Below are 16,110 nucleotides of genomic sequence, written 5' to 3' on the forward strand. Positions count from 1 at the left end.
GGACACATTTCGTGTAACACGCTTGCCACCCTTCCCTATCCTAAGAAAATATAAAATTTCATTTCATTTCCTGACGATGCAATCAGTCAAATGCTTTGGCAGGGATCACATCCACACTTTGACCAGACCTGTCAACAATTTAAACAAAAAGTACGCAAAAATGATTTTATGGCAAAGTTTCACAAGAATAGCTGTCATGACTGATGGGGGTTTTTAGGGCATTAATTGGCAGGTGGGACTATAGTTCACATTAGATGGGATTCTTCTACATGCCATGATGAAAGACAGATGTGTTTGAGTTTTGGTCAGTAATATTAGAATTATAGGAGAAATTTGGAAGAGTGGATCCAGACAGAGACCAAAGGGCCTGAGAGAATACAATCAAGTATAAAATACAACGTGCTAACTTGAAGGAAATAGAGACTCGTCCACTGAGCCTAGCTAAAAGACTCGTTACATTAAGCCTAGCTTAGCTTATCTGGTTTAGGGGATGTTCAGTGAGGTCTAAAAGTATGAGACCACTTTGGATTCCTTCCTCATTTAATGCCTTTTCCATTACAAATCATATTACAAGCATAACTATGGACTGAAACCTGATGAGAATGTTCGTTGGATCTAAAGAGCATCTTGAGCTTCAATGGATACAAGATCATTTGAGATTACATTAACAATGTCATAAAAAACCATCTAAAACACTTCTCCATTTTACATAATAACTTTTCTTGTTTTTATTTATTTATTAATTCCTTGGACTCCACTGGTCATATTAAAATACATTTTGAAGAAAATAAGCTACATATACTACTGTACATACATTGGTTGTATATCCTCAGTCCTTTGGTTAAAAGGAGGTCTCAGTGTGTCCAAATAAAGAAGCTATATATATGTCATACTGCAAAATATATGATTAAGCACTTTTCATATTGAAGTTTCAGGTTGAATTGTTTGGATACAGCTTCTTAAAGACACTACTAAAGAAAGGCAAAGTGCAAGAAAACCAAACAGACAGACAGACAATAGGACACGTTATGAGACAGTTACCGGAAAGCCTGCTCGTCCAGGTGGACCCTGAAAAAGGGGTGAGAAAAATGTGGGTACAGAATAAAGAAAGAACCAGTCAACAATACTGATTAAGAAGAACACAACACCCTGCCAAGCCATAATGAAATGCAGTATGCTTTTACAATTTCAATATTGAAGAGTGAAAACTATTTTACTGAGGAACTTTGTGATCCAGCATTAAATTTCATTGTGCCAAGACTCAAAGGTAGCAGCAGGAAAACACTCCAAAGAAGCATTCCACAAACGCAAACACCATCAAATGCATCCACAACAGAATTTTCTTTGGACCCCAGAAAATCTTTTTTAATATAATGACGTGTTTATTTGATATTTTCATTGAAATCATTTTAATGTATTTTTTCCCTGTAAAAATAAAATATAAACACCCTGAAAACAAGACACATTTACTTAAATCTCAAATTAAGTTAACTTTATAACCCTAATTTTTTTCTTGTTTTAAGTATAAATTTAGTGTGGTTTATGAAAAAAAAAAAAAACATTAATTATATGAATATTTTAAAATAGTCTGATCATCTTACACATTTTTTTCTCAATAAAAACTATCTTTATTAAGGGTGTTTATATACAAGACTGTTTGTTTTTTTCAGTGTGAAAGTCAATTCAGTTGAAGTCATTACTAATCATGACTTATATTTCAGTAAGATCATTTCAGTGCATTTAATACTAAGCATTTAGTGCCAGCATGAACACTAAATAGTACCACATGTCTGATTAAAAAAGATGTTCATTAAGAGGCCCACGCTTGCATGAAACATATGGCTTCACAGATGAAGGTGCTGGCTGAAAATCCTTATCTCATGCTTGACTTCAGAGTCGATTGTGGATATCGCTCTGGTTTAAATCAAATCAAATAACAAGTTCACTTCCTTCACAGAGCACCATTCCGCTGTGAAAAAAAAACTGTGTACATTTTTCATTGCAGAGGATAAGTGGTAAAAACCTGACAGCTGCTTGATCATTCAAAGAAAGATCCTTACTGTTAAGACCGCCGTGACACTCTTCATTATCTGATGATGCATTTATAGCTCATTTCATGAGCCTGTGGAAGTGCATACTTTTATACGTTTGTGTGTGTTGGCTTTCCTCTTGGACTACATTGCGGAGAGGGAAGCAATTTATCAAGTCTTAGCCCAGGGGAGGAAACTATTGGAGACGGGCAAAAACATCAGTGGCACTTTCTTCTATCTATACGCTTTGATATGACCATACACCATTCAGACAAAAATAAATAAATAATAATAATAATCAATCCTATTAAACAATTTGTATTTTTCATCAATGCAGGAAGAATTTTAAAAAATCTATCAAATGTATATTTGTGTTTTGTTTTTTTTATTATTTGATTATTATGTATATTAAATACTTACCAACATGTGATTCTGTGTAAAATTTGAACTGTACTTGTGAGGTCCAAAATATCCTTACTATTCAAAAATGTCCTTACTAATATAATGAAACCTGTTGAACACTGATTTTTACACAGATTTGTGTAAGGTTTATGTCTAGGTGTAGATAATATCGTTGGGCTATAATATCATTACCCTGAGTTATTTGGAGTATGATTTTTTTATTTTTTAGAAGTGAATACTTTTATTCAGCAAGGATGCATTAAATTGATCAAAAGTGACATTACACACATTTATAATGTTACGAAAGATTTGTATTTCAAATAAACGCTATTTATTAAGCATTAAGCATTATTAAGCAACTGTAGCAATCATAAGAAATGTTTCTTGGGCAGCAAATCAGCATATTAAGCTGATTTCTGAAGGATCATGTGACACTGAAGACTGGAGTAATGATGCTGAAATTCAGGTATGCATCACAGGAATAAACTACATTAAAAAAATACTCATATAGAAAACAGTTATTTTAAATTGCAATAATATTTCACAATGTTTTAATGCATTTTTGATCAAATAAATGCAGCCTTGGAAAGCAGAAGAGACTTTTTTTTTCAAAAACATTTTAAAATCATACTCAATCCAAACTTTTGGACAGTAGTGTATGCATAAAACAGCATTATTGTTAAAAGTATATAACCAGTAAACAATTTTAATACATTCATAATTTATTGCAATGTTTACTGCAAGAGTCCATAAAACAAGATTTTGCATTTCTGTAACTGGGCAATCACGAAATTCCTGCTCCCTTTAAATCTAACGTGTATGTCACTGAATGCAGACTGTTGAAGTGTGTGGGAAACCATGAAAGACCATTAATAGGATCTTTAGGTTCAGAAGGCATACATGTGGCAGAGGAGTGGTGTAACATATATGAGACGCAGCTGGACCGGGTGTTTATAAGCGGTGGTGTGTAGAGAGAGGAACAGAGCTCCGCTGGATGTTGCTGAGATCAGGAGTGTGTGTAGTGGTCTGCGTGTGTATGAGTAAGCTGATCTACATGTGCCGTGTGTATATAAACGTGTTGAAGTATGTGAAGCAGGTCTAAGGTGCAGGCTCAGGTGCTGAGTGGGAACAGGCCAGTGAGGCCTGCTGGGCACTGCTTAGGCCGGCCCAAAGGAGCGTCTGGCGAGGTCAGAGGTCACCCACCGGAAGAACACTTCATTTGTGATCCACGGTAGCAGGGTACATGTGGCTCTCATTTAGCCCACAGCACTGCTGGGTAAATGAAGGGGCTCCCCAGAGGGAAACGGGGGCGAATGCTTCCCTAGAGTCCAACATTGCACGGATAAGATATATTCAGCGGACACAGGCACTTACAGATCACATGCAGTAAAAATGCTGAATTCAGCAAGTATATCACTTGGGAAAACCTATTTAATTATGCTTTCCTTTATGCTAAGCAAAACAGCATAAAGTATTATGATGTTTTACCTCACAATATGTCGTTACTACAATGCCAAGACTTTTTATTTTTAGTTGTGACTTAACATTTTTGGAGAATTTACTAACCCAGCATCTAAATATGCCTACTTCCTAGTATGTGAAAAGAGTAGTATGCATAGTATTCTTAAAAAAATAGGCAAAAAGTAACCGGATGAATTACTACTTCTGAAATGTGCATCCAAAGGATGCTTTACAATCCTATGAGGCCAAGGGACAGGGCTTGTGAACTGCTGTGAAGTGACGCAACTGACGCTGGTTGGTCACATGACCATGCAGTACATCCAGATTTAATTTGCTCTACGCACATTCATACTATATAGAATGTCATAAATTAATTACTTATTCAAAAGAAGTACCTACTCAGAAAGTATGCAATTTTGGACACAGTGTAAATATCTGAAAATTTTCAAAGACTAAATCCAATCACTTCAATAGGAATCAACAGATTTCACAATTCAAAGTTGGTCACGCAGATCTGCTTGGTTTGAAAGTGACTTCTTCGTGAGCTGCGCTTCGTACATTATTACACTGTTGACAACAGGCAGTGGACTTTTTTTGTGAAAATTTGCTCATTTGACTGTACCTTAAAATATATTGTGGAGGTCATGCATACTTAATTCTTTCTCTTTATCTAAACACAACCTCAGGCTGACCTATAAATATAAACTCACAAAGCATAAAGTCTGTTCCAGATAAATAAGAAATAAATAAGAAAGAAAAGTGTAAAAGATTCCCAATTTACACTAAACATAAATTATATATTACTCTATCAACAAGTCCCTGCTGGTTCCCTGGTCTAAGTTTTTCAATCCTTATGTCCATGAGACTTGAGACTGACCAGTACAATGTTCCTCAGGAGTTTTCAACACACTGAGGTGCTTTCTGTCAACGTAAAATATTTCCTGTCACTACTAATTGTTTAAGGCTGGGTTAGGCCAGCCGAGCCTCAAAAGCAGGCAAAAGGCTATGATCCTGTTAGGTGACCTGTGAAGAACCACAGACTATTATGCATTTAAACTTCTCAAAGTATTAACTTTCAACACACAGGAAAAGGCCAATTTGTTGAAGATTTACAGTTGCCATCACATCATCACGAGTGTTGTCTTAGTGATCTTGTTGGATAATCTACAGTATACATTCTTCTAAAAATTGCCATAGGTCAGTGTGATGGGACGGCACTCTTGGACCATTGATCAGGCTTGTCAAACTCCTACTGAAAACAAACACTGTAGATAAAGACTTACTGACACTGATTGCCAATAGATCACCAAACCTGTTTAAAGAAGAATGACTTGATTAAAAGAATTCACTAACTATCTCTAAACATTCTTAGTTGACAACAGTAGAAATATCAACTTAATGTTTAAGTTGGTTAACAGACTATGCGCATTGTTTGACAGTTCCCTCACCTGTCTTTCAGTTCTCCTCAATTTGCCTTCAATTTATGGGTTATATGAGCAGGTGTTGGAATGTTCGTATACATATATGAGTTTTTGGGCTGTGGAACGTGCTCACTCATGTGGATATTTTATTGCTCATAAGTTTCGCTTTCATAGCTCAGAGACTTAAAGGAATAGTTCGCTCCAAAAACAGAATAAAAGGGAATTAATGGGAGAGCAGACAGAATCATCCGAGCTCCAACAATCACATAAAAAACTACTTAAAATGTCAAATAAGTGGTCCATTCATGAAGACATGACATGCCAGATTTGAGGTTAAATGATAATAAACATCAATGATTATTGAATATTTTATAACAATGAATAAAGATGAATAGAGATTTTCCTATTTTGGTGAACTATCCCTTTAATGGAGTTCATTTAGTATTTATCTCAAAATGTTTTTCCTGAAATTTCCTAGAAAAAAGAGAGAACTATTGTCATACAGTACGAGTGGAGTACTATTAAATTATTGTAACAAGCAAAGCTCAGATAATTTCAACCCAGGATCACTGAAAAAACATACCTGTGGTGACATTTCCGGCATTTAACATCTAAACAGGTGAATTTTATTATGTTGGTTGTTGATAATTGTGACAGGTCAGAAATGAAATGTCTGGTTAATGCTCCACTGCTTTTGAAAATAATATATCCCGTACATTTAACCTAAATATAATGTGAGATAAAAATGTATTAGCTGAAGCAACCATGCCATTTCAGCTTGCTTATACAAGTCTTTGATCTGTTTTATTATTACATGTTTCACAGACTCATACCCGAGTGCTCCGTACGTTGTACCAGGTGCGCTACCAAGCAACTTTACCACATCAGAAAAGCCATACATATGGAGCTGGTTATGTGATGCAACCATAAAATTGTAATAGTTTATAAACCATTAACTACGGTAGCCGTTTTGAAGTCATAACATAGTACTGTGCAAGGAACCACGCAAAAATATGCCTTTAATAATCAATAATCTGCCCCTGTAATTATAATTTCAGTGAAAAAGAAGTTAAATTGTTGATGTTTTACTGCCTCTAGTGTTAATTTCAGCTGGAAACTGTAATGTAGTTCAGTTTTATAGTTATTTATAGGTATGTTTTGCAAAAATGTATGTTTAGGCACATTTTTCCAATTAACCTGTCATAGATTTATGGACAGTCTGATGAGTAATGTCTTTGGTATATTGGCAAATCTTACAACAGCTTGAAACAGTGATGCATTCTAAAATGTTAGAGGAGAAACATGGGATTACAGGGATCACTTTTACAGTAGGTTTCAGCAGAAGACTCAATTTTCTCTTTATTTAATCTCACTGCTTTCTAGGAAAAAGGTTAAGATATCTAATTTGAGATTTGTCTTTTCTGTGGCCACTGTTTATCTGTGGCTGCTGGTATTTCATTAATCACTTAAGCTCAACCTTCTGCCTCTAACTACAGGGACGCAGCTGTCCAACCGCACCTAATTTTATACTGCTCGACTCTCTTTTCTCCTCTACTATATACTTCTCTTCTTTCTCATTATAACCTCATTCTGTAACATTAGCCCTCAAAAGATATATAAAGTTGAACAGGCTGTGTCTGCCAACGCTGTCGTCTTCTACATCCGTGCCCAAATTCCCAGAAGAATACATCGCTATGTCCAAGATAAAGGCATGCGATTTAAGGTGAAGTGTATCATTTTTGTGCCACCAAACAAAACTGGAAAAATAATGATTGAAGTCTCCAGAACACGCCCCCTCTATATGTCATTGGTTGCCCAAATGGATAACCCCGCCCTTAATTCACATTATTGTCTGAGTCAGAGTTGCCATGTTGGACTGCTCAGAATGCTTAAAACAATCAATGTTTTGATAGGGCCACAGAATCTCTTCACATTAAACTGGATTTTATAAAGTATCTCAACATCAGACATTTGCACACTTCACCTTTAGTACAAAACACAAGCTCTTCTTCTGACAGATGACAGTATGTATGTGTGGCGGAAGGAAACTAAACTAACAGTTTCCATTGTATGAATGAAGTTGTGTAATCAGCACTCCATCAGTAGTGACAATAAGGAAACACATGAAAGATAAATTCACACTCTCAAAACACACAAATGCACAGAAAGCCACAGAGTTTGGGTCACATTACCACAATCCAGTCAACAAAGGGACCAACATCTACTTACAGGAGGACCTGCAATAAAAACAGAGAGAAAGACAGATTAGTCATTTAAAAAAAATCATCTTGTTTGGACCATGTGCGCATTACATCAAACATTTGACCCTGACGGATTTCATTTCCCCAAGAACAGGGAAAAAAAACCCGTCACGCAAGTCTGAATTTGCGTAGTCCAACCAGAATCCGAAGTGAATTTCCTGGCTGTCCAGCTCAGACTGAACTGATGAACACAGCCTCCAATTTCTCTTACCGTAACACAACCTCTGAGGAAGATTAGAGTTCACACGCAGCTAGTTTAATTGAGTGAGTCACAGCATAGGTTCGGCACATAAATACAGTGTTAAAAAAATGTTTATAATTTAGTTGATGACAGGATTGAAAAGCTTTTTGTGGGAAAGTGTTGCTTGTCTCTGGTCCACGGATGAGCATTCAGCCCACCAAACAACAGACCACTGAGAACTGAGTGGGAGAATAAGCCACATCACTGGAAGACTGCCTGCACAGATAAATCACACCCTTTCTGAGCACGCGAACCCCACCCAGACATCACAAACTGTCCATCTCCTTCATAGCTAATGCTAAATCATACACTAGCAGCGTAATAAACAGTGGAGGCAGATTTCACTAACATCGTTAGTCACGAAAGGTTAAAGGTTTTTCTCAGTGATTCTGGTGGAAAACGCAGGATAGATTAAAACCCTGAGGAAAATATGTTAAATGGAATTGAGATTTCTACACTCTTATTGGTTGCTGAAAGCATAATGAAAATATGCTTTAATATTTAATAAACGAACATGCAAGGGTGCAGATTCCATGTGGACCTGGTCAGGTTAGTTGCACTGAAAGGTTTTGTCCTTTAATATTATAATGTGGGCCAGGAAGGATGTCTAATTTAAACGAACAATGCAACTTGATGTAAAATGAGTTAAGTAGCCATTTTAAGTATTACAAACAGCAAAGAATTTCAAATTATATGCACATGCATTAGTAGGATGCACAGCCTCTTTTTCATTCTTTAAGCAAGACACAGCAATCCAGCAGAACTGAGATCATAGCTTTAACAACTCAAGCTCTATCAAGGAAGAACAAACTCAAAATTGCTGATGACAAATCTTTTCCGCTTATGTCACTTAAAATCACTCAGAACTCTCTTCTATAGCTTATTATATCTGGACAACTGCAATAACGAAACCAGTCTGTCGAAGCAAATTGTTACAGAAATACTGAACAATCTGACCAGAATCACAAGGTTTCTTTCCAGTTCTTTCATAAAGAAACCATTTTTTTTTGTCCTCTAAAGAGTATGAAAAGGCAACACCTCTCTGATTCATGGCCAGAAACTTGGGGGAGTAACAGTATGAACCTTTGACTTAAAAGATAACTATGTAATGCATGGAAGAGAGAACAAAAGTCCCAATAAAACCATTGTTTACAGCAGGAGAAATGTTTCGAGCAAACATGAGCTCGAATTCTTCAACAAGCAGAAGATCTACATTTCGACTGAGCTCTGCAGTCAAATGGGTACATTAAATATGGCAGCCTTAAGTAATGGCGCAGTCACACCGGTGACAAAGCTTTCCTATGGGTCCATCATTATTCTTTCCTTTCCTGTTTTGAGAAGCCTGTATTTTCTTAGAAATCAGAATCTGCATTTATCAAAGCTGTTGCTGAGACAGCAAGCCCTATTTTAGGCCTAAAAGCAAGAATAATGTTAAAGAACGAGTGAACAACACACACAAAATATGTGTGGTCACGCAAGAATTGCTCTCTGAACATTCCAGATCAATCTTTGTCATCATAAACGTTCTCATTTTACCCATGCGATCCATAACTCTTTACATGAAACCACTTCATACGCACAAAATATAGAGGAATCTATAGGTTATAGAGTAGCAGCCTCAAATCACCTACAGACTGCTTACAGTTTACTGACCATCTAATACATATTGGATGAAACAAAAATGGCTGAAATCAAGCTATTTTTACAGTATTTTCTGTCCGAAAAATTTTACATTTATGGGTACATATGGTACAGTACTTCAAAAGTTATTTACACCTAAAAGGTTCATAGTAGTACCTCAAGGATACAATATGTAGCATTTAGGGGTAGATAAGGTACAGTGTTGTCCCTTCAAAGGTTCTGCCCCCTAAATTTACAATTGTTTCATATTTTTCTGACAGGTTTGTAGAGTTCTGCACTAATATTTGAATTCACGGCACCAGTTATTATTGTGATTATCTATTAATAATCCATTTTAGGTAAACCTACCCTAAATGATAAATAAAACCTAAACAAACAGTGACTTCCTAAGTGGGCAAGTCTACAAGTCTATACTCTTATTAAAAATACCATCTTGATGGATGTGACCCCAAACACCTTTAAATGTTGTGGCCAAAATGTTGTATTAATACCACTAATTCTACCTTAGGTTTATCTATAATATAATATTTTCTGTAAAGTCCAAGAATCTCTGAATGCTTTGAAATCTCAATGGAGGATTGTGTTTTCATGCTTCTCTTGCTATTGAAAGCTTTAGGTGTGCACATACGTAGCAGCTTATGCACAACAGCAGTGGTGTTGCAGGCACAGGCATATGCATACTGTAGACCTACCTGGAGCCCCATTACGGCCTTTCTTTGCCCTCAAACCAGGTGGTCCTGATTGAAAAACAACCTACAGTTAGTCCCACAGTTACATTTATGTATTGAATGACCCAAGCAATAGCTCCACAGACCCAAGCAATAGCTCCACACCACAGTAATGCCTTTCCCTGCTATGATTTATACTAGCAGAGCTATTCAAGAATTGTATTACAATGCTTTATTGCTAAGCAACACAGTAGTATAATAATTTCATGACAGTTCTTTGGACCAAGCTCCCTGTGGCTGCAATAATTAAAGGCAAAAACGGGGCTAAAAATACATCACCACAGAGTGGTGGCAGCAAGAAGCAGATAACGTGTCAAAAACTGCAACAGCACAGCCAGCAGTAGGATGAGTGGACACTTTGGTAGACTGGGAGTGGAGAGCCTTAAAGCCCTGAAGTGAAAGCCGAAACCGAGCACACAGACACGTGGAAGCATGTGTTCTGATTCCTGATGAATTCTGGACTTGTGTCCACTTCCTGCTCTGCAGACAACCTTCATCCAAATGCGAACTGAGCCGGGGCGTCAAAAATACCCCATGTGATGATGCCTAGAGGACTCTAGGTGTAAAACTATGCGTGTCTAGAGGAGTATGTTTATGTGAGAGAGCGTGTGGTGCTACACACAACAACAACACTGAACTATAAACACAAGAAAAGTTTAATGCTTCCATTAAATGTTTAGGCAGTGCTATGTCAGTTAAAGTATTAATGTCAAGCCGCATATCACAACCACCTGTTACCGGCCTTATGCAAGAGGACTGGAAAGTGATAGGAAATGGAGATCTTCTGTTGCATGCTGACACGAAGGCACCCGAGCCACCTGCCCCACCTCGTTTCATAGTATTGAACCCTGAATATTGAACTATGATGATCCAAATAGATTCATAATTATTGGTATCATTTTCCCTCCAAACAATTTTCCAGTACTGGATAGACCTTGTGGCAGCACAATTGTGCAATAATAGCATCCAATGGTAATATGTGTATTAAGACTGACAGAAAATGAAAAGTTGCGATTGTCTAGTCCGATATGGCTAGGAACTATACTCTCATTCCGGCGTAATAATCAAGGAACTTTGCTGCTGTACCATGGGTGCAGCAGGTGCAATGATATGACGCAGCCCCTGAAAGTAGTCCCCAGCTATATCGTAACTAGTTACCTAGCTGGGGACAACTATCAGGCGCTGCGTAATATCATTGCGCCTGCTGCACCCATTTTCATTTTCCGTCAGTCTTAATACAGAATGTAACTACAGAAGAGTCAAGTTTTAAATAGGAAAATTATCAAAACTCTTTGGTCATTTTTGAGCGAGATGCTAATGGTCTAATCGGATTCAATGATATATGCTAAGCTAAGCTAAAAGTGCTACCGCCAGACCCGGAGATCGGCTGAATGGATTCAAAAACGGTAAAACTCAACTGTTTAACCAGCCAGGACACTATCTTAGGATCTGGGCTCTGTTATATAGACCCAGGAATAACCTCAAGAATACCATACAGCCCAAAATACCCATCCATTGCCAGCTCCACTCCCCTTATCATCTGCCAATTTCTCCAAATGCTCTGTCCTCTGAGTGCCCGAACACTTGCCATAGTGCCCAAAAATGAATGTTTCAGCTTCCAGACCTCCAAACTGCAAGCGCAGCACAGCAAAAGTCCAAGCAAATGATGAGACAGGGATATGAATAAAACAGCAAATGTTGGGCTAACAAAGCATGGACTGCTTTTCATACACGGACAACTTTAGTGTAAGAACACATCACTGCTTCTGTGAGGCAAAATGTCCTAAAAGAGATACCCCAAAAATGTGTCATTATTTACTTTCTCAAGCAGTCCCACACCTGACTTTCTTCTGTGGAACATAAAAGAAGATATCTAAAGATTTTTCCATGCCATTAAAGTCAGATGGAGCCAAAACTGTTTGGCTACCAACAGTCTTTTTAAAATCACTAAAATAACTACTTTTTTTTTCATGGAAGTAATCATAGAGGTTTGGAGAATACATAAATGATGACAGAATTTTTATTTTTGGCTGAACTATTCCTTAGTGTTCAGTGTTAAGTGTTTTGTTAGTATGTATTTAGGCATGAAAATTTGGCATAAAAACTAATCTTAAAATATATAAAAATAAATCTGTCTTAAACCATAATAAAATATATTTTGATGTTCAGCATTCAAATGCATTATTGGATTAACAATACTTGGGAATTTTAACTATGTTTGTTTATGTACCATGTATGTCACACATGTATGTATGTCAATTCATAAAATGAATATATACAATATACAAAATGAAATGAAATAAAATAAAATACATTGTAAAGTTTAAACTATTCAAATGAGTTAAACTAAAAAAAAAAAAAATTTAAAACAGAAAATAATTTATAGATGGAGCAATTCAAAACTATGATAAACTATGATCTACAATTTTAGCAACAGTAAACTAGTTCTGCTTTGGGTTGTGTGGCGGTCAAAAGAAAAGAAAGAAATGAACGTTTGCACTTTTGTCTATTAAGTTGAACAAAGGATTCCCCACACCTTTTGAAATCTGGAAAAATCACTGCACACATTTCATGACTTTTCACAAGTGTTATATATAACCTTGTCAAATGTAAGTTCTCTTGGTCTCCAAATAAAAATATGGTTATGTGGCAATTCCAGAAGGCCGAGAAGATTAGTTGACTTCTTTGAAAAAGGGATGTGGTGCTCCATGCACCTCCAGTATTCTAAGGGAACTAATAAACCTTAAACAAAGGCCCTATCAAGTTCCGATAGGTCCACAAAAGTTTCAAACCTAGAAAAACGTACAGTCCATCACACACCCCAACCCGTGCTGAACCCGGTGCAATCCAGATGACTGACTCCAGTCTCCCACTCCAAAGAGAGCGCAGGCCCGGTCATAGGAGCCGAACGGCAGTGCGTCTGCCCACTGATGACAGTTGACCCATTCACGACGATCCCTCGCCGCTTTGTTACCTTGTTAAACTGCAGTCACAGTTTGAAAAAGGATCACAGCACAAGTCATTTTTCATTCTTGCTCTTGGCCGCTGCTGTGCTTACCACGAGGAACGGCGATTCAGAAGCACACCAGCCAGTTCTCTGCTGAAAGAGTTTGGCAAACGCTTGACTACACTTGCACCTACCGGTCAATAAAAAAAACACATGATGTGCATACAATAGGCTCAAAAGCAACACAGTATTTTGCTTATAAAAAGGAGACATACAACATTAGAAGGCTGGGAAAATAACTTTGCAAGTCAACGTATGCCTCACCCCTGTATACTGTACTTCTGGCCAATTGCAGCATTCCCAGAAAGCCTGAATTGGTGCAGAGATCTTATTCATTCATATGCCAAAATGTGGCTAGGTGGAGAAATATTTTCCCCAGCAATCCCTGGAGCAGAAAAAGTGCCCCATTATGTCCGGGATTAAATAATTACGGTGAGCCACTTACAGGAGATCACTACAAAGAAGCTTTTGTGATGATGCCAGAAAAACCACTATTACCCTGACTTTACCATTATTCTCTCAAATTGCTCCCAGGAGGAAAAAATATACATAAAAAAATTTAACCCCATCTCCTTCATTCTGGGTAGAAGAAAGGTTTCCTACTCCAGTTGTACTGGGTGGTGAAGTGGAGAATTGGAGCACCACATAAATCTTTCCGTGAGTTTTCTTTGGCTGTTTTTCCATCTAAATGGGTGATTTAGATCACCAGATTGAAATTTGGCCCTAAAGAAATTAATTCATGATTAGGAATCTGAGAAACGACCAACGGAGCCATTACAATTGACTGGTCTGCTGAAAAGATCAATGTGGGTCAGCATGAATGTCCAGGCTGGTTTATGCTGGCTCAAGCTGGTCAACAATGTTGGCATAACCAAGGAAGTCTTACCAGTTAAGCTTGTTAAGTGGGGACACCAGCACATCAGCATCCCTTGCTAGAGACAAGTGTGCAAAATATAACATTTGCTGCTGATGATCCATGCTGGTCTTTTCAACAGAACAACCATTTTTTGAACAACTTATAACTTCATGGAGGACACTTAAATAAATAAATAAGCATATAAATCACTTATAAAATTGACTAGAAACATTTAAAACTTGCCAAAGTATGTTAAATGTAACAGAAAAATAATTAGACTAATAATCGTGTCATAACTATTAAATATATAATCTAAACTTAATTTCAGTTAAATGCAAGGCAATAAAGTAATTAAAATTAATAGTTAAATTTAAAATGGAAATTATAAATTGTTTTTTTTTCTTAAAGAATTTGCTTAAAGCAATTGCTTTGTTAATAAATGTGGCGAGTTCACACATGGGAGCAACTGATAAACTAAGAATTTTTAGTGTTTTAGTACTTCATCTATTTACAGTGTTATGTTACAATAATAGACTGATCATTGATTCATTTTATTTTATTTTATATATATTTTTTTAAGTGGCACGCTTCGTCTTCTATTAAGGTCAAGCTGTGAATGTTTATTAATTATCCTGCAAACACCACACTCATATATCTTGTTAGTTGAATTACCAGATTAAAATGAACAAAGTAGCAGTGTAAGATGATTCATCAAGAATTTAAGTTTTTGGGCCATGATGTACATTAAAAGTGTGGTCAGGAAGTGCAAGGGGCATTTGGTTTAAATAGAGTTTGCCTTATTTCCTCTTTAATTGGCCAATTTGCTGGTCTGAATTGAGATCCACTGGCATTTCACTTAGGCTGACAGGGTTGGCTTTTATTTTCTCTGAACCTTTGTTGGGTCCTGCTCAATGAATCAGGGAGGTAAAGCCAGGAGGACAAGCATTTGACTTCATTAGCAGAAACAGGAGGGATTTTAAGCATCAGGAATCTCAATAGGGCTATTGAGAGCGACTGAATTCCATTTTTTTTTTATCCACACCCATCGGAAAAATCCTCTGTTACTGGCTCTGAGGTCATCTTATCTACGACAAATAAAATGCAGATTATAAAGAAAGAATTGCATTAACACCTGCCAGCCCTCACAGATGCTGAAGTCATTACATTATACTTCAGTAGCAAAAGTGCTATGAAATGAAAAGAATATGTGTGTGGAAATGCGTATGTACCAGTCAAGTTCTAGAAATGTGTTCACACTTTAAACTTTCACATATGCCAATTTATAAAGCGATTCTTCAAAATTATGATCAATCTTGACCCACAATGAACTAGCCAGGGGAATGCTGAATGTACACGCTAACCTCAAAGCTGTTTGCAGAGTGTCAGATGCTCACTGTAACCGTGAGAAAGCATCAAACAGCTTTTATGGTGTGAAGATATCCGGTGTGAATTTGGATCTCTGCCCAATAAGCAGGATGAGTGTCAGAAGACAGGTTGTGTGGGTAATAACAGCGGAGAAAGTCTCGTCTGGGCTTATTCAGCACAACTAAAAATAACTCAAAATGTGAAATGACTGACACTCAACAAACTGGAATCTAAAAAAAAAAAGAAAAAAAAAATTCTGAAAAATAAATATACAGTCATGGCCAAAAATATTGGCACCCTTGGTAAATATGACCAAAGTAGGCTGTGAAAATTAATCTGCATTGTTAATCCTTTTAATCTTTTATTAAAAATGTTTACAAAAATCTAACCTTTCATTGGATAATAAGAATTTAAAATGGGGGGAAATGTCATTATGAAATAAAAAAAAAATTCTCAAATACATGTTGGACACAATTATTGGCACCCCTAGAAATTCTTATGAATAAATGAAGTATATATATAATCCCCCCGAAGTGCTCAAAATTGTGAATATGAATGGGAATATATATATATATATATTTATTTATTTAGTCATTTAGCAGACACTTTTATCCAAAGCGACTTACAAATGAGGACATAAGAAGCAATCAAAACCAACAAAAGAGCAACAACGTGCAAGTGCTATTACAAGTCACAG

General features: G+C 36.8%; 1 protein-coding gene across 11 annotated transcripts in view; it reads right to left on the reverse strand.

Annotated features, from left to right (window-relative positions):
• Positions 1 to 16,110, reverse strand: part of LOC306883907 (uncharacterized protein) — a 101,833-nt gene that overhangs the window by 53,796 nt on the left and 31,927 nt on the right. For 7 of the 11 annotated variants that reach the window (XM_079439420.1, XM_079439423.1, XM_079439422.1 and 4 more), the window contains exon 3: positions 1,042 to 1,068. The exons of the other annotated variants lie outside the window; for them this stretch is intronic. In XM_079439420.1, the coding sequence (XP_079295546.1) occupies positions 1,042 to 1,068 (27 nt within the window). The remainder of the gene's footprint in view (positions 1 to 1,041; positions 1,069 to 16,110) is intronic. 11 annotated transcript variants of the gene reach the window in all.

This window comes from Barbus barbus, assembly GCF_936440315.1.
Source record: "Barbus barbus genome assembly, chromosome: 18".
NCBI lineage: Eukaryota > Metazoa > Chordata > Actinopteri > Cypriniformes > Cyprinidae > Barbus > Barbus barbus.